At 52.3% G+C, this 18,382-nt stretch overlaps 1 protein-coding gene across 3 annotated transcripts in view; it reads left to right on the top strand.

The window, feature by feature from the left end:
* The window catches only part of COL4A1 (collagen type IV alpha 1 chain), a 148,206-nt gene that overhangs the window by 114,149 nt on the left and 15,675 nt on the right, over positions 1 to 18,382 (top strand). For all 3 annotated transcript variants that reach the window (XM_030856757.3, XM_060287797.2, XM_060287798.2), the window contains exons 25-43: positions 1,442 to 1,633; positions 2,197 to 2,365; positions 4,670 to 4,762; positions 4,853 to 4,957; positions 6,686 to 6,783; positions 8,791 to 8,941; positions 9,149 to 9,262; positions 9,917 to 10,084; positions 10,203 to 10,292; positions 11,111 to 11,263; positions 11,417 to 11,515; positions 11,627 to 11,716; positions 13,028 to 13,167; positions 13,606 to 13,732; positions 13,827 to 13,907; positions 14,367 to 14,465; positions 15,566 to 15,616; positions 16,770 to 16,955; positions 17,564 to 17,697. In XM_030856757.3, coding sequence (XP_030712617.2) covers positions 1,442 to 1,633; positions 2,197 to 2,365; positions 4,670 to 4,762; positions 4,853 to 4,957; positions 6,686 to 6,783; positions 8,791 to 8,941; positions 9,149 to 9,262; positions 9,917 to 10,084; positions 10,203 to 10,292; positions 11,111 to 11,263; positions 11,417 to 11,515; positions 11,627 to 11,716; positions 13,028 to 13,167; positions 13,606 to 13,732; positions 13,827 to 13,907; positions 14,367 to 14,465; positions 15,566 to 15,616; positions 16,770 to 16,955; positions 17,564 to 17,697 — 2,340 coding nt within the window. The remainder of the gene's footprint in view (positions 1 to 1,441; positions 1,634 to 2,196; positions 2,366 to 4,669; positions 4,763 to 4,852; positions 4,958 to 6,685; positions 6,784 to 8,790; positions 8,942 to 9,148; positions 9,263 to 9,916; positions 10,085 to 10,202; positions 10,293 to 11,110; positions 11,264 to 11,416; positions 11,516 to 11,626; positions 11,717 to 13,027; positions 13,168 to 13,605; positions 13,733 to 13,826; positions 13,908 to 14,366; positions 14,466 to 15,565; positions 15,617 to 16,769; positions 16,956 to 17,563; positions 17,698 to 18,382) is intronic.

The following is an 18,382-nucleotide window of genomic DNA, read 5'->3' as shown; positions in this document are numbered from 1 at the left end:
TTTACTTTTTATTGGTGAACATTGCTGGCTCGACATACACGTCCTCCGGTACCTCCCTCTTGCAGACATTAAGGGCACAAAGACAGGAAGCCTTGGTCCTGCCCTCACAGCCCTGAAAGGCTAGTGGAGAGACAGAAGGCAAGGAAATGTCTCTAATAGAGCAACGAGGACCATACAGTACACCGAGGAAACACGGGAGAAGCCCACCTGGGCCTATGTGGAAGGGCTTCCAAGGTTCGCTGGGCCTTAGGGAGGCACGGGAGCTAATGTTAACTAGAGAGAAAAAGCTACAAAATACCACAGCAGCTTTCAACCAGATAATGAATTTTCCATGTCCTCTGCTAGACTTCCTGGCGGGTGGCTGGTGGAGATAGTGGGACTAGAGTAAATACAATAGATTGGGTATCTTCCCCCTTCCTTCCCCGAGTAGATCTGAGTGAAGGGTCCTCTGTCACAAGGGGCACTTCCAGCTCAGGGCCAGCTCCGACCAGCTGTGTCCAGTACTTTGAGGCATACATATTATAGGTACACACAGAGGGGTGTGTGTGTGTGTGTGTGTGTGTGTGTGTGTGTGTGTGCACTCACTGTGGTTCACCTACATCCAAGAACCGTTTCAAAGGGAGTTTACAAAAAAGGAATTCAAACAACATGAATTCCACAAGGGTTTAAATTCTGCCAGGTGAGCGGGGAGGTTGAAGAGATCCCTCTCTCAGAGAACAGGTAACTGAGACAGTTGTTTAAAGCCTTGGGCCTCTTCCTGGTGAATCCCACTCTCAAGGGGACCTGGGGGGGGAACCATCTAGGGGGTGGGCATTCCTTGAAGATTCCCCTTTCCAGGAACAGAGACGTGTTCCTGTGTGTCTCTCGGGAAAGTTAGTTCTATTCTGCTGACGGCTCAACATCCCAGTTACAGAGCTGGCCTGAGGCTCCCTTCCCCGACTTTCCTCTTTGCGGGTGCTCTGGGCCTCCTCATCTCTTCCGGAATTAGGGCTGTGAGCGTGAAAGGCGAGCTGTGTGATTTCAGCACTGACCAGACTTAGGGAACGTGGCTGTTCTCAGCCTCCATCTCTGGTTCCTGGGCCCAGGGAATCGCACATCCAGCCCCTTCCAACCGTAGCCGACCTGTTCTTGGGAATGTCAGCAGTTGTAAGAGACAAGAAAGTTACCTAAGGACTGATCTCCGGGCTGAGCCCAGAGCTCCTCCGTCACTCCCCCGCCCCGTCCCCGTCTCCATTACTAGAGGCTTTTTAAGGGCAGCACAGCAGTGAGGTCAGCTCAGGGCTGTGTCACAGAGCTGCTGGCTTTTTTTGCTCCTACACAGGGAACAGGGAGCTCTAAACCCGTCCCCGCTTTCCAAGGTGGCGTCCTGATTTCCCTGCTGCTGGTTTGCTCTATGGTTGGGTGTCTTCGGTGGCGGCCTCACAAGGCTTTGTTCTCGCAGGGACCGCAGGGTGTGCCAGGGCTGATGGGCCAGCCAGGAGCCAAGGGCGAGCCTGGCGAGATTTACTTCGATATTCGACTCAAGGGCGACAAAGGAGACCCAGGCTTCCCAGGCCAGCCCGGCATGCCAGGGAGAGCAGGCTCTCCCGGAAGAGACGGCCATCCGGGTCTGCCCGGCCCCAAAGGCTCCCCGGTATGTTGATTGCCAGACTTTGAACGTGCGCTTGACAGATGACGGATATGCAGAGAATGGAAGAAGGAGGAATTGGTCTCCCGTCGACCTGTTTTCACTCGGGGGGGTCCTTGTCGTCAACGAACTTGTCTCACGTTCACTGGAAAGCTGTAATGTGTAAGCCTAGGTGTGCTAGCCCTGACTTGCACGATTAGGTGATGAGGGGTCAGTGTCTTCTGATGCAGCTGGGGGAACTGAAAAGACCTCCATATGTCGGCCGGGAGGTGAATTTTAAAGTTAGCGGCGTTCAAGTCACCCTTTCCAAGAAGATTCCAGATATGAGTGCCTTCCTCTTTGGAGCGTCTCCTTATGTGTGGGCGGGGAGGGCGCTTGCTCAGCCTAGAGGAGAGAATGCCGGTTTCATTTATTAACTACAAGGTGACCTCTGCAGACGGGTTGAAGTTAATAAGTAGCACAGCTAGTTAAACTCCGGCACTTTTTACCACGGGTGGTGGAAAAATGCGACGGGGCTCGGAGTGCTGGTATGTCTGCTGATAACTCGTCTTTTTCTCTTTTCGCTTCAGGGTTCAGTAGGATTAAAAGGAGAACGTGGCCCCCCGGGAGGAGTTGGATTCCCCGGCAGCCGTGGTGACGTCGGCCCTCCTGGGCCTCCAGGGTTTGGCCCTATTGGCCCCATTGGTGACAAAGGACAGATGGGCTTTCCGGGAAACCCCGGGTCCCCAGGCCTGCCAGGTGAGGCCTGAGGACCTCCAGTGCCCTGGGCTCAGCGACATGGGGACGTGGGTCTGGTTTCAGTCCTGCCAGGAGGGGGGGATGTGACCTGAGCAACCTTTCCTTAGCGTTTCTGTATCTCGTTCCTTCCTTTATGAGATGGGCCAGTGGCGTGTAGGATCTAGATGACAGGAACTTGAAGGTCTAGGTGATTTCCTTATAAATAAGTACGCCATGTGCAGCAGAGAAGGTCAGCCTTCCGTGTGGAAGTGACACCAGCCTGAGCCCGTTTTCTGTTTCTCCCCGATGCGCGGTCCCTTTTGGCTTCTGTGTATCCCAAGCCACATACTTACCTTCACCCTTCTGCTGATGTGCACACACTGACTGATCCACAGCTGCTTGGACTTGGCTGTTGAATTTCGGGGTAGTTCCAGCCGTTTGTTGACTGTTTTATCACGTGGTTCTGTGTGCCACGCGCTGAGCTAAGCGACCAGAGAGGAAGCAACTCAGAGGCCGCCCGCCCTCCTGGAGCCCACCGCCCGGGCTTTGGTGGAGAACGTGGGAGGGGGCTGCGTGAGGGTTTCCCATGGATGCGCTCCTCTGCGTCCTCACGACGGGCTTATCTTCAGGGACGGAAGTAAAAGGGGGGGGGGGTCCCCGGGCCCCGCACACAGTAGACCGTCAGTGACTTATTAGTTGAAGATGATTCTGGGAAGAAATGGAACATTGACATCATTGCCTAGGAAACCTGGAGGAGAAGGGGCCAGGAACGGCCTGGGCACAGAGGACAGAAGGACGTGTGCTGTGACTAAGATGGCTTAAGTAAGAGTTGTAGAAATGAATGAAAGGTGACTTGGGGTGGTTAAAGGTGTGTGGCCGGTAAGCCTGGAGAAGCATAGTAACTAAGGAGCTGGAAGATCGAGGTTTCCAACAGGAGAGACTCAGCAGCGATGACAGTCTGGCCTTCTTGTTCTCACACGTTGGCCGATTCTGTCCCCAGCCATGTATCCAGCCCAAGTTCCGCCAGTTCCTGTCCCCACTGGGAACTGTTGTTTCCTTATGAAGACCCAGTGTAGGGTTTGTCAGGTTCGTAATACAGAACACATCAGCAGCCCCTGACGGAGGCCAAGTACAGTGCCTCACTGGATGGGTTCTTGGTATTGTCGGGTGACCGTTGGTTACTCACTAAGCGAGGACTCCACTGATGAGTGTTCTTTGATTAGCAAGGAACCCGGGAACGTCTCTCTTACGACTCCTTTCGGGGCAGGAACATGCTGGGTTTGACTTAGAAACACCCCAGGTCTCGGAAAGGGGCCTCTGATCACTAACCCCACACTCCTCGTTCCCAAATCACCATCTCAAGTGTTCTTCGTGCTTCCGGAATCTGAACACTTGCAGCGTGTACAAAGGAATCAGGCTTCTTTTTCTCGGCCAGAAACTACCATCAGAAAAGCCAGTGGGACACATACAGATACGTCTTGACGGCATGGGAAGAGGGTTCCCGAAAGAGGCAATGCTGACAGTGCTGTCGGTCAGCTGTCCACATTCTGGAGGGTTCCTTGGCCATCCAGACCCCGGCAGCTTTGGGATTAGAAACCCGACTTCTTTGATCTGCCAGAGCTGTGTTTAGTCTGATGGTCATAAAAGCCTTGTTCCCAGGGCTGGAGCTGATAGCAAAGATGTGTTGGGGTCAGGCCCTGGTGCCTCCCACAGTCTGTAGCGAAAGCAAGTGTTGGCTGTCCCTGGGAGGCCCTTCAGATCCTGAGTTCTTTAAGGTACGTGAAGGTTCAGTGGAGATGAGCCCTTAGGTCCTTTCGTAACGGCTCAATCCTGACACCCAGTGGATCTCGTAGGCACGGGCACCCGGGGCTGCGCCTGCACCTCCCAGTTTGGAGATAGAAAAGGTGGCTTACCTGGGCTGGAGATACCGCAGAACCGTGCAGCTCACTGTTAGGGTAACGATATCACCCACGGGGCACGTCGTGAAGATAACTTCCCACCAGATGTGGGCATCACAGCAGCTTAGCACCAGTCCTGTCGGAGCCACTGAGAACGGTGAAAAGACTTTGACTTTTTGAGGCAGATTCATTGATACCAGGGTCATCTCGCTGTTTGTTGCTGTAGAGTTTTTAGCTTTTCGTGACCCTTGTTTCGGACGCTTAAAGGATTCTTGTGTCAAACAAACGTCTAGGTCATTTTGGACGTTTTGGGAGAAGAGGCGCTCTCTGTGAGAGATTCTAGAAAAGGAGAAGGAGGAGATGGAGGCAAGCAGACGAGGACGTGACGCGGCAACCCTCACGCTGTGTCCTTTGCTCTTTTCCCCAGGTCCCAAGGGTGAAGAAGGAAAGGTCATGCCCTTACCCGGTCCCCCTGGAGCAACAGGACTTCCGGGGTCTCCCGGGTTCCCAGGGCCCCAAGGTACTCAGCGTCTCGTTCACCTGGGGGCTTGGGGTGGGGGAGATGTGCTCACGTTTTTCTCACGCTGACCATTGGTCTTTCTCACCGCAGGTGACCGAGGTTTTCCTGGAACCCCGGGAAGGCCAGGTCTCTCTGGAGAGAAGGGTTCAGTCGGCCAGCCCGGGATTGGCTTTCCAGGACCTCCCGGCCCCAAAGGTAAACCCGCAGGACGAGGCAGCTTTGGGGGGGCCGCTGCTCTGGCCACTGCCCGCGTGGGCCCCAGTGGTGGCGCCCGTCCCCGGCTGGTTAGCAGCAAGGGCTGTGGTCTCTCCGCTCATCCTACGTGAATTCTAGGAGAAAAGAGGCGGTGAACGTAAACACACCACGTGCGAGTTAGCGAAAGAGCTGCGCCGTGTGCAGCCCGGTGATTCCGGTCACCGAGGTGATGGGTGACGTGTGCTCCCGGCTGAGTGGTTTGGGGGGAAGGGGTTGGGACCTTAAGGACCCCAAGCTGCCCAGGGAGCTGGCAGATGCCACGTTTGCCTAAACCTACCCTCAGGGGGGTCTCTCTCTCATCCGTGAAGGGAGCACACAGCCCGCCGGGACCTGGGCCAGGCTGGTCTGGAAGGCGGGGGAAGGGCAGGGGGATGGTGCGGTGAATATGAGGGGGGGCCTTGCTCTTGGGGAAGAGGCCCTCACACGCGTGGATGTTCCAGAACCAGTACTTCTTTCTGAAAATTGTAAGGAAGTAAAGAGGACAGCTTCACCCTTTTGGCTGCTTTCTTAGTCCTTCAGGGAGACTGATATGCAGACTGGCCATTAGGGACTTTGGTCCAGAGCCCAGAGGGGCTGTGAGCAGTGAGGGGCACGTCTTTTCCCTCTGGGCCGGCATCCCGACCCCAGTTTGACCGCCGTTTCACCAAAACTTAGTTTAAAGACTTGTCTAGCCTCCGGGCTTCTTGTCTAGGGCTCTGCATCGCGCCCACTCTCAAGGCTGCAGGCCTTCGAGCTCGGGGACTGGAGGCAGCGGCCTGTTTCTCCGGGATCCGCGTGATGCCCGCCACGCTCATGGCCACTTCTGCCAGGCTCATGGGGCAGAAGGCCCCTCAGTGACCCTCCAGCATCACAGGGGCAGTGCTCAGGCCTCCCGCGTGTTCCATGGGAGAACCAGGCCACTGCCATCACGGCAGGTAGAATTTAGCTGAGGAAGGCCTCCTTAACCAGAGACCCTTTGCCCACATCGCACGAAGCTGCCCGGAGTTACGTGCACTGTCTGTCAGGCCCCTCGAAACAGCAGCCCTACACCACGGGCGATTCAGGTTTGTGTTTCTGCAAGCTTGCAGATCACTGCGTGTCCCCAACCTTCCATCACACAGAGAGAGAGCCTAGCCCAACGGCTCTCACACTTTGCTGCCGTTTATAGCCACGTGGGCAGCTGTCAGAAAGCCCATCAGAGGCGGGACCCAGTCTCTAAATGTCCCCACGTGCCTCCAGTGTGGTGCAGTTGGAGAACAGGTGGTCTAACGTGGTGCTTCTCAAACTCGAACGTGTCCAGGAATCACGAAGGGTCTTGTTAAGATGCGGGTCTGCGTGGGGATATCCGGACTGGATTTCTAACCAGGCGACACTCGGAGTTGGCAGAGTTTAAATCGCCATTCCCAGTCTGCAAACGCTGGTTGGGTTGGGTTGGGTTTGGTTCATTTGTGAAGAGCGGATAGGAGAGAAAAGTTCTAGGCGCTTAGAAGAAAAGGAAGGGAGGGGGCGGGTGTGAGGGAGAAAGAGGAAGGGGTGGCCGGCGCTGCGAGCTCCCTGGACCAGGATGGTCTCCTCTTCCTTGTTGGCGCCCTCACATCTGTTCAGGTTCATCTGAGCAGGTGTAAAAGAAGTGGAGAAAGTAGGGAACGGTATTTTTACTGAATGATTTTTTTTGACTCTTCCAAACAGGTGTTGACGGTTTACCTGGAGACACTGGACCTCCTGGAAATCCCGGTCGCCAAGGTTTTAATGGCTTACCTGGCAACCCAGGTCCGCCTGGCCAAAAGGTGGGTACTGGGCCTTCTCTGGATTGCTGTTTCCCCATCCTTGTGATGAATTGGACCCATAAATTGTGGCCTGTTAATCTCATATGGTATGTTGGGTCAGCGTGTTTTGTGTTTGAATGAAATAGCATCAGATGGAAAGTACCGAAGTACACAGGGTAGCACGCGGTCGCGCCTATTTTGGGGAGAATCACTTGTTCCTGCTTTGTGAGTGGGCTCTGTGTGTGTCCTGGGTCTCAGGTACAGTGTGTGTCATATCACGAGTAGAAGGAGAAAGCTGTTTGGAAGCCACTGTCCTGAGTGACCTAACAGCCCCCAGCAGGGAGGGCTGCAGCCTCAGTGATACTGACATTCGGGTCCAATGATTCCTCGTGGTGGGGCTACCCTGAGTACCGTGGGGTCTTTCGCAGCCTCTGTGGCCCCGACCCACAGATGCGAAAGGAGCACCCCGACATGCATGCCCAGTGTGACCGCCAGAAACACCTCCGGACGTTACCCAGTGTCACCGTGGGGCAAAGGGCCCTGGTCAGGGACCCCGGGACTAGTGTGACATCGGGTTTCTCTTTGCCCTCGAACACCCCTCTGCTGCTTGCTGATACTCAGCAAGTACAGGTGACTGTTGGTTAGATCCTCTCCCGTTCTGATCATAAGGAAAGGAACTGAAATTGCCAGAAGGCGCCTGTCCTGCCTGGGAAAAGGCCACGGCCAGGAGATGCGCCTTTGCCGGCACAGAGCCCTTGCCCTCGCCCTGGGGGTGGGCGGGGGTGCACGCTGGCAGCTGTGCCTCGGTGATGCCGGGGAAGGTTCCTTCTGAGGAACGCCTGACCCGAGGTGGTGTCCCTGCCCCGTGTGGCTGACGTGGAGCATGTGGCCTTCGGACGCCTTCTTCTTTTTTTTTTTTTTTTTTGCGGTACGCGGGCCTCTCGCTGCTGTGGCTTCTCCCGTTGCGGAGCACAGGCTCCAGACGCACAGGCTCAGCGGCCATGGCTCACGGGCCCAGCCGCTCCGCAGCATGTGGGATCTTCCCGGACCGGGGCACGAACCTGCGTCCCCTGCATCGGCAGGCGGACCCTCAACTACTGCGCCACCAGGGAAGCCCAAGGATGCCTTCTTTATGTGACACACCCCCGCCTTCCCCTGATGACCCGCACTGGGTGTGAAAGTGAGTCAGTGACCGCAGTATGTAGATCGCCTCAAACACCGGCTCACGAGCTAGTAGATGCCGAATGGAACTGGAATTCAGGATTTGGTTTACGATTTAAAATACTGAGCTTTTTCAAGATCCCCTGGACTGAGTTCCCTCCAGTTTGCAAATTTCACCGCAGGGCCGTGTGGATGCGCCCCTTCTGCCCGCTTACCTCCACCTGGTCGTCATCTGGAAGTTGTTGCCTTCAGGGATGCCGGGGGGGGGCGCTGTGACACGATGTGCACGTTCTGCTTCACACGGCCCGTCGGTGCTTAAATTGGGGTGTGCTCCTTCAGGCCCTCGAACTACTGCCTTTATTTTTAATCATCTGTGTGGGTCAAAGCCCTTTGATTCATGAAAAGGTTTTAAACGTTTAATTTGACGTGAGAGCTTTCATTTCATCAAAAAAACGAAGTAAATGGAGTTCTGTTCCAGTCCTGGAACTTTCCACCTCTTAATACCCATTCGCTGGCCGCACAGCATGCTGGGTGTTGTTCCCTCTGTGTAGACTCAGGGCGGCAGAGTCGAGGGGCCGAGACCCAGCGGAAGGAGCTCCTGCCTCTCTGACTGTGGACAAGCCGTCCAAACCGGGGAGCCTTGGCTTTCCTCCTTTGTGGAAAGAAAATAATAAAAATTACCTCCCTTTCGGCTTGTAGTGAGATTGAAAGGCAACAATAGGTGTGAAGAAGCTTCGCCAACTGGAAGGCGGGACAAATACCGTTCTTATAAATGCACCGGCAGCATCGGTTAACACGTACGCCCTTGGCCTGATAAAATCGCGGGCTCTGAGGGTCACTGGCTTCTCTGTGCTTCATGGTTTCCAGGGCGAGCCTGGAGTTGGTCTGCCGGGACTCAAAGGTCTGCCGGGACTCCCTGGCATCCCCGGCACCCCTGGAGAGAAGGGAAACGTCGGGGGACCAGGCGTTCCTGGGGAGCACGGCGCCATTGGCCCTGCAGGCCTTCAGGGAATCAGAGGTAACTTCGTACGGGCAAATCCAGCTTGTGGTAGGGACGGGGTCTGTTTATGGTGTGTCCGCAGAGCACCTATCAGGACCCAGTAAACGTTTGCTGAGTGAATGATGAAAATTCTAGACGGGTTCCTGGCGAGCGGCGTGAGTGGGTGGCAGGCGCTGACCCCGCTGTGTCCCCGTGTGGTGCCTTCACGATTTCTTCCCCATCCAGGTGACCCGGGACCTCCTGGATTGCAAGGTCCCAAAGGAGCTTCTGGAGCCCCCGGAATAGGCCTTCCTGGAGCTATGGGACCCCCTGGAGGACAGGGCCTCCCAGGGTCATCAGGTGATACTACGTTCTTCCAGAATGTTCCCTCCCCTAACTCATAATCTGTGACTAAAAGGGGGAAAAGGCAGTTCTATTCTGTGGCTGTAGGTTTGGTTGTTTGCTTACACGTAAGGTCACAGGCGCCTTTCTTCTCCTCCCTCCGAGCTTGGTTTACGTGCCAAAGACACCTCCCCTTTATATTGTATATTCTTTACCTTTTCCGTTTAATTTAGAAGGATCGGTATCTCTATCTTACCTTTCCATAAGACGTTTAGTAAGTTGTAGGTAACTTAAACAAAATGAGTTCATGTCTGGAAGCTACCTTTGCCTTTAATAATCATTCTAGAAGTGAGACAGAGAGGGTGGACCAGGGCAGGACAGCCAGGGAGAGACACCGTGGTGAAGCTGGGCTTAGGTCTGAATACTGCGGAGGGGCCTGGGTGGGAATTGCTGACGGCTCACGGCAGGTAGGCGGGGCTTTGTCTTGGGATGTTGTTTGCCCACCGATGGCCCCAAACACCACTATCTGAGAAGGTGGAAGCCGTTTCCCTCTACCCCTGACGTGGGCACGGCTACACACCTTCTGCAGAAAGCAACAGTTAAACAGGGTACAGGATGCTGCAGGACACCCTGTCGATCCTGCTGACGCCCCCTTTCTCTTCCCCACCTCAGGCCCCCCTGGAGTGAAAGGAGAGAAGGGCTTCCCCGGATTCCCAGGCCTGGACATGCCAGGCCCCAAAGGAGACAAAGGGCCTCAGGGGCTCCCCGGCCTGACGGGACAGTCGGGGCTGCCTGGTATCCCTGGACAGCAGGGCACACCTGGACAGCCCGGGTTCCCAGGTAAATGACCTGTGAACTCCACCCAAGTGGATGCTGGGGAGACGCCTCACCTGGTCTTGTTCATGACCCTCGCTCGGCGTCTGCCATCAGCGTTCACAGTCCTTCCATCCGGCCACAGGTCCCAAGGGAGAGATGGGCGTCATGGGGACCCCCGGGCAGCCCGGCTCGCCAGGACCAGCGGGTGTGCCAGGATTGCCGGGTGAAAAAGGTAGGCAGCCGTGACTCCGGAAAAGCCCATCTCGTGTCTGTGTCCCGATGCCTTGTGGGAAATTCTCCAAGAGTCGTAGATCATTGTTCATTTCAAGAGGCCTGGGAAAGAAGATCAAGCTAGGGTCCGGAAGACCCCCTCTTCCACAGGCGCTCAGGGGTCATGGGGATGAAGGGCTGTGCCCTGCCGAAAAGTCAGAGAGAAGACAGGTTTCCGAGTATCCTTGTTGGCATAGTAGAGTTTTTGTGTTTTTTTGGTTTTGTTTTGAGAAATGGTGGTATTTTTAGTCATTCGAAGATTCAGTCACAGCAACTGAGTCTTTGGAATCCAATTAGCAAACAGGGGAAGTTTACAAGTCTTACTTTTTATTTCTTATCTTGATATTTGAAATTAGTTCAGATACTGTTTTTAAAAAAGAAATTGACTTTGAATGTGAGACATAAAAATGGTCATTTGTTGAGTTGAACAGGAAAATTCTGTTCTTTCGTATAGAATTGAGGGGCCACTGAGCAGATGTCGTGAAGGTATTTGAGAAGGAGAGAAAATATAAATTATTTAAACTAATAAGTGAAGTCTCCTATGTTGGAATTATTAGCAAATAATGCATTCTAGAAAATGGCTTTTTTGTTCATTTCCCTGCTGTCACATTCTTCCGGGTAACTCGGACCCTCGCCATTTAACGCCACTTTTGGACAGACTATTAGTTCTTTATAGGTTGTTTATCAGTTGCTTCTACTGGCCAGAAAGAACAGCACACTTGTCACTGCCTTGGGGGCCCTTGGCCAGGTGTCACTCGGTGCCTCCTCTTCTTTCTACAGGGGACCACGGCTTCCCGGGCAGCTCGGGACCCAGGGGAGACCCTGGCTTCAAGGGTGATAAAGGAGATGTGGGTCTTCCTGGCAAGCCGGGCTCCATGGATAAAGTGGACATGGGCAGCATGAAAGGCCAGAAGGGAGACCAAGGAGAAAAAGGTAACGCGGAGGACAGTTTACCTTCGGAGGGGAGAGAGGGTGTCTAACGAGTTATTCAGTTCTTCACACGTGATGTCAGACCAACCTGTGTTTCTAGTTTGTCTTATTTTAAGCAGACGTGGTCGTCACTATTTTTGTGTGTGTGTCGTGCAGGACAAATCGGCCCAACTGGTGATAAAGGATCCCGGGGAGATCCTGGAACTCCAGGAGTGCCCGGAAAGGACGGTCAGGCAGGACACCCTGGGCAGCCAGGTACGGAAGGGAGTTCAAGGTCGCCAGCTCAGCAGGGGCTCGTGTGGGGAGAGGTTACCTGTCAGTTTTCATGGGCGTTGACCTGTTGGGTTTTTCTCTTTATGATTCTAGGACCTAAAGGTGATCCGGGCATAAGTGGGACCCCAGGTGCTCCGGGACTTCCTGGACCCAAAGGATCGGTTGGTGGAATGGGCCTGCCAGGTATGTGGGGTTTAGGAAAGGAGTTTCCTTCCCAGTGCTTGTACATGTGGTGCTTGTGGGACGAGTCTGCGGGTGAGACCCGCTTCACGGAGGACGTAATCCAGGGAGACGTGTCTTTGACACAGACTCACATCTTCAATCCTGTGTGGTCTCTTGCCTAGGGATGGTGGCATTTGGTTGACCTTCCAGCCATTGCTTAAACTAGCAAACAAACAAAACCCGTCACAGTTTAATAAAATAAAACACGGGCTGTGCACTATGACCTTTCAGTTACCTCCAAGTGATCCGTCTACTTGGATCCGTCTACTTGGATCCGTCGAGGTGATTAATTCTCCATTCAGTTGTGTCAGCACAAGCAGCTCGTGCCTGTAAAGCCCTTTGACATTAGCTCAGAAGAATCCCCTGGGCTCCTCTGCCCTGGTCCCGAGCTGGCCTCCCAGGCTTTGCCATCAGCGTTTGCGGCGGTGACAGCGACCAGAGCAGAGGCAGCAGATGGAAGGCTCAGGCCCCGATGGTCCAGGTGCTACTGCTTCTTAGAACTTGCCTGGAGCAGGAAGTCAGGGCAGCCAGCCTGTCTCCCTCACTCCTCCCAAGGCTTTGCGAGGCGTGTTGTCACTTTGCTTGAGCTATAAACACCCAGCGGCTGCAGTAAGGCTTCTTAAATTCTTTTTGCAACGAATCTCTTGGGCCTGTCATTCAGTCCGCTAGGCAGATGCTGGTCGCAATAAAACAACCAGGGTTCCCTTTGTTGCAGTAATCTCCCAGGCCTTGGCTGCAATTTAATATCCAAGTTCTCCTTACAATAGCATCACCAGCCGACTCACAGCTGCCCCTAACAACCAAGCCAGCAGCCGCAGAGGGTCAGTTACAGGGGCGGGCATAAGCCAGCTTCCCCTGGTACCTATTAATAAATTAGTTTGACTGCCCACATCCGTCCTGGAAGCAGGTACACTTTTACTCTCCATGGCCTGCCTCTCGCCCCCTCTGATTCATTCAGATAATGAGGTTTGACTACGGAACGAAAGACACAGAAGCCGTGTTTAATGCTGTTGGGAAAGGAAGCATGCTAAGCGGTTAATGTATTTTTTTCTCCCTTTGTAACGTGATTGTCTTTAAAAGACAGGAGGAACGTTTCCTGTGTGGTTCTAATGTGGTCTGGGGGGCTGGCGCCTTCCTGGATCACTACAACTTGAGAAATGAGGGGATACCTGTTCTTCCGTCTCATTCTTGGCCGGTAGTTGAGACGCTTTCCTGTTTTTAACGTTAGCACCTGCTAAGCACACATTCTGTTTCAATTGTGTGTGTTTCTAGGAACACCTGGAGAAAAAGGTGTGCCTGGCCTCCCTGGCCTGCAGGGCATCCCTGGCTCACCTGGAGAAAAGGGAGCAAAAGGAGAGAAAGGGCAGGCGGGTCTACCTGGCATTGGGATTCCAGGACGGCCCGGGGAAAAGGTAACAGCATCCCCGCGGAAGCCCCTCCCACCCATCCCCGCAGAAAGGCTTTGGAGGAACGTTTACTGAGCATCTCCACACAGTCGATGAATCATAACACAGAACGGTTTCTCCAGTTGATTTTTACGTCTCCCTGCCTCCCCCTTCTATCCATGACCTGTGTCCCCAAGGAGGATCCGGGACGTGCTGAGAGCTTGGGTAGCGAGTTATCATGGGGAGAAATGGAGAAGGAACACGAGAAGCAGAACAGGCAACTGCTCTTTGCTCTGGGTTTCTAGTTTTTCCTCCATTTTCAGAGGGCTTTGATTCTCCCCTTAGAAAGCTGGAAGTGGAATTCTGCCACGCGATAGTCATTGCAGTCCCATGTATACAGAGAGCACCTCCAGACGCATATCCAAGGACACACATGACATTAATGGGCCCAATTTTCACCCACAGGGAGACCAAGGGGTAGCAGGTTTTCCAGGAAGCCCTGGAGAGAAGGGAGAGAAAGGAAGCAGTGGGATCCCAGGGATGCCCGGGCCTCCGGGCCCCAAAGGCTCACCAGGGAGTGCTGGCTATCCAGGTAAGTGAGCCGGCCTCCTCCTGATCTCGGGGTTCAAGGATGGCAGAGAGAAACTCAAAGTCATGGGAATTCTGGTGTTTTGGTTTTTCTTTAGGAAGCCCCGGGTTGCCTGGAGAAAAAGGTGACAAAGGCCTCCCGGGATTGGATGGCATCCCTGGCATCAAAGGAGAAGCAGGTAGAGACCACTTTTTAGGACACAGATGGGGGCCTGTGGAGAAGAAGCCAAGGGGCCTCAAGGCTGGGTGACCTCTGAATGACCAGCTGGGCTCACACCTCCACTTCCAGATGAACAAACTGAGTCTACGGGGACTTCTAGGGTCTTCCCACCAGTTAGACCTAGAACTGCTTTTACAGCTGGTTCCAATGGGGTCTAGAAACTTTTCCTGTTCGGCACGGTAGATGGATGTCCTTTCTCTCCACTCTCACCAGCTTTAGGGGGTCACAGTGCAGTGGTGGTGTTGCCGCATGAGGGTCCCTTCTGAAGGGGTGTCAGGAGTAACCTCGGGGAGGCTGGGCATGCTAGGGGGTGGGAGGTACAGCTCCCTGGAAAAATGTCAGGAGTGGTGCATTTTACATGCAGATCACGGTGCCGTGATAGGTTCCATGCCTGACCGATCTGACCTTTCTCTTTGAGGTCTTCCTGGGACGCCTGGTCTCACGGGCCCGGCCGGCCAGAAAGGGGAGCCCGGCAGTGACGGATTCCCAGGGTCGGCAGGAGAGAAGGGTGAACCAGGTATGTTGGGCTCTCATTTCCCTTTCAGAATGAGACTCTGCTCTGGAGTAAACATCTCCCAGAGACTTACATTCCATGCTAAGTGACCGGAGCTGGCTGTAAGCTGGACGTAAGTTACATCCTTACAGCTATTTAAGCAACAATGTGGGCAAGTGGGGCAGGATTGGATGAGAAAAGGGGAAAGAGGATGTTCATTTATTCCACAAATACTTATGGGCACCTACCCTTAAAATGGCCTGAGCTCTCAGTGGTGAGTGAAGGAGACACCGTAGAAAGCCCAAACCACTGCCTTCTCTGCCTGGCCTTTCCCCCTTTAGAGGAACGGTCCTGGGAATATTCTCAGTCCCCAGAATCTGCTCCTGTTACTGATGGGGGCACAGCAACTTGGGCAAAAGTGTGAGCTGTGGGCTCCGATGATGACAATCACACACGTAATAATATTCGTATATAGCAAGAGGGTGACACACAGACAGTTTGAAACAGGTTGCCCTCAGTCAGGGGGATGGAGGGAGGGAAATAGTGCTGGAGAGGAGCACGGAGGGGGATCCATGGCTGTTAGTGTTGGTCTCTTCCTAAAGTTCATTTCTTTCATTCTATGAGCCTTATGTTTATATTATGTACATTCATTTTCCTATAAAAATAGTTCGTAAGAAATGCCTCCACACCTACTTCCCCCCTTTGAATCTTCCCTTACGTGCTTTACTCACATTTGTGGACTCCCTGGTGTCTGCTGCCCCAAATATCACTGGCTCTGTGCACTGCCTTTGCGAATAGCTGTTAGTTGGATAGTCATCTGAGAAAAGCCAATTGGTGAGTCTCCAGACAGTAAAGGGAAATAAGTACCCACCTGTACAGATCGTTTCTCCTAAATGCTATAATGGTTCTGGGCTCAAAGGTACTTGGGAAAATGTACTAAATTATGTATATATATCCAGTCAGGGGTATCTTAGAACAACTGTAGTAATATAATTTTACTTGCAAAGTGCAACCGACTAATTTCTCTGTGTTTCGCAAATAGTACATGGATGTCGCTTTGTGCTGTTCCTGCAGCTCGGCTGTTTTAGGAGAGATAAACGGGACTTCTTACCTTTATCTTGTAGGTCTACCCGGAAGAGGATTCCCAGGGTTTCCAGGGGCCAAAGGAGAGAAAGGTAACACATTTGCTAAACGTGTTCTTCCTTTTCAACTAACTGCTGATACACGTGGCACTGGCAGAGCAGGGCGAGCAGATACAAGGAAGCACGTGGACGTGGGTGGTAGATTATGGGTCTGGGACAGTCGAATTGCCACTTTCTACTGGCTCGTGGCAAACCACTGCGTGGCGTGCGTGTTTCGGATTCATAGCCTTGTGAAGTGGGGTGGGGGGGACGTGGGGGGAATCCCAGGGAGGGCCCAACCATCCTTCTAGGTGGTGACCCTGTTTCCTCCCCTTACTTTTTCTTAATAACCTTGAAGCAATCCTAGAATTTTGTCATTTCGTTGGCAAGTTTGGGGTAATATGTTTAAAACAACATGCAGGGTTTTTTTCTACAAGCTCTCACTTAAAAAAGTTTGTTTAAAACAGCTTTATTGAGGTATCACTGACATCTAATAAACTGCATGTATTTAAAGTGTACAATTTGCCAAATCTTGATATATGTACACACCCATGAAAATATCAGCTCGTTCAAGACAGTGAATGCATCGTCACCCCAAAAGTTTCCTGGGCTGCCTTGTCACCCCCCCTCTGCTCCTTCCTGTCCCCACCCCGACCTGCCCCCCAAGCAACCATTGGTCTGCTTTCTGGCACTGTAGATGAGCTTGTATTTTCTAGAATTTTACATTCGCGGAATCCTACAACATGTATGTTTTCGCCTGACTTCATTCGCGCAGCGTAATGAATTTGAGTCACCTGTGCTGTTCGTTGTGTCAATAGTTTATTCCTTTTTCTTGCTGAGTCGTGTTCCATGGTGTAGCTGTAACACAGTTGGTTTATTCATTCACCTGTTGGTAGAACAAGCCCTTAATTTCAGCAATGCCATACCTTGCAGGCTTATCTACACATATATTCAAATGCCTTTGCCAGAGAACACCACCTTTAAAAAGTGTAAAGAATGGTTGCAGTTTCTTTGTACCCTAAGCTTTCTCTTCCTCAGGTGGGCCGTGGCAGGTGTCTGGCACGTTATTTAATAAAAAGGAGAGAGAAGGGCACCAGCTCTGGTTTCCTCCTGGATCCTTCTGGAAGCCCCTCCCTCCTCTTTGGTGCACTGGATTTCTCTTCTTCCCTGCATTTCACTGTGATCTCAACCTGTCTTTACTGTTTAGGTTCAAAGGGCGACGTGGGTTTCCCAGGCTTAGCTGGGAGCCCAGGAATTCCTGGATCCAAAGGAGAACAAGGATTCATGGGTCCTCCGGGGCCACAGGGACAGCCGGGATTGCCAGGCACTCCGGGCCACGCGGTGGAGGGGCGCAAAGGAGACCGGGGCCCACAGGGCCAACCTGGCCTGCCAGGTAAGGGTGTATCACTAGGTTCAGAGCTGGGACTGAAACAGAGGCACAAACATACACAAGTATCAAAGAAATTGGAATAATTAAATTCTCAAATGAGCTTTTTATTTAGAAGTTTGCAACATTTATTACCATTGAAACTGCTTAAGATATTGGGCCCCTTTTACTTAGGCCTCCATTGGGTCAGTGCTTTTCTCGTGCTCTTTCTTTCAAGGAACAAGCAATTAGGGAGAGGGAGAAGGCCATTACTGAAAAGGACTGGAGCACAAATGCCATGTGTGGCTGGTTGTTTAAAACCAGCACGACCTTCTGTCACACCTGTTCCCCCATGAACAGGTGGCTGCCCTACAGCGCAGCCACCCCCGAGCACAGAGACCACAGGGCACTTGACTCTGAGACTGTGGTGTTTGTATCGACGTTTACTGCCTGTCGAGGAGATTCTTCCTTCTAGGACCTGCCTGGATGTCTTCAGGGCCCATGCTGCATAATATGATGTTGTTGTGTACAGTTGGGGACAGTTGGGTGGCAGTGGTGATGACCACAGCCCAGTGACACTTACACATAAAACCACCCTCTGACCTCAAACGTGGGACTTCTGTGTCTCCCATTAGGGCTTCCGGGACCCATGGGGCCTCCAGGGCTCCCTGGGCTTGATGGGCTGAAAGGTGACAAGGGAAACCCAGGCTGGCCGGGCACTCCTGGGGCTCCAGGGCCCAAGGGAGACCCAGGATTCCAGGGCATGCCGGTGAGTTGTCCCTTGGCAGGTCTTGTTTTTGAAAAGGATCATAAGATAATACTTGCATGTGTATGTGTGTATTCATGTGTGTTACACTCCCAGATCCTCCCTGAATCAGCCCCTTCTCTCTGGCAAGTAATCAGCCATCTTTACTGGCATCATGGTAGGCAACTATTACAAAACTTTTTACAATCTAGTTACACAAACCATCAAAAGTGAAACGTTATACTACTGGAGATTATAGTTCAATGCCTGGGTTTAAAAAGCTATATACAAATGATGCAAAAAGAAAGCCTCAGTAACATAGAAATATATCCCTATTCCTAGTGCCATTCAGTGTCTGTCTATCTCTATGTGTACATGTGTGCATTATATGTACACATATGTAGATATATGTTTGTGCATGTAATTTTGCTTACGGCACCTTTTAAAATAAGGTAAAGCAAAGAAACATTACAACTTTTTATATACTGAGAAAGGAACAACTATGTTGAAATATCTAGAAATTAAGATAATATTTTTTAAATACAAAAATATCACTGTATTATAAAGGAAAATAATCCTTCTTTAGTATCTTTTATGGTTTTTTTTTTCCATATTTAAAAGCACTTTTAAGAAAAGATGCAAAGCTAATTTTAAAGAAAAATCACTCTGGTTGAGTGTTGGGAGTAAAGTCATCCAGAAAGGTTCTTTG

Source organism: Globicephala melas, chromosome 18, assembly GCF_963455315.2.
Source record: "Globicephala melas chromosome 18, mGloMel1.2, whole genome shotgun sequence".
NCBI classification, from domain to species: domain Eukaryota; kingdom Metazoa; phylum Chordata; class Mammalia; order Artiodactyla; family Delphinidae; genus Globicephala; species Globicephala melas.
The sequence above is the reverse complement of the archived record's forward strand: the minus strand, read 5'-3'. Positions and strand labels throughout refer to the sequence as shown.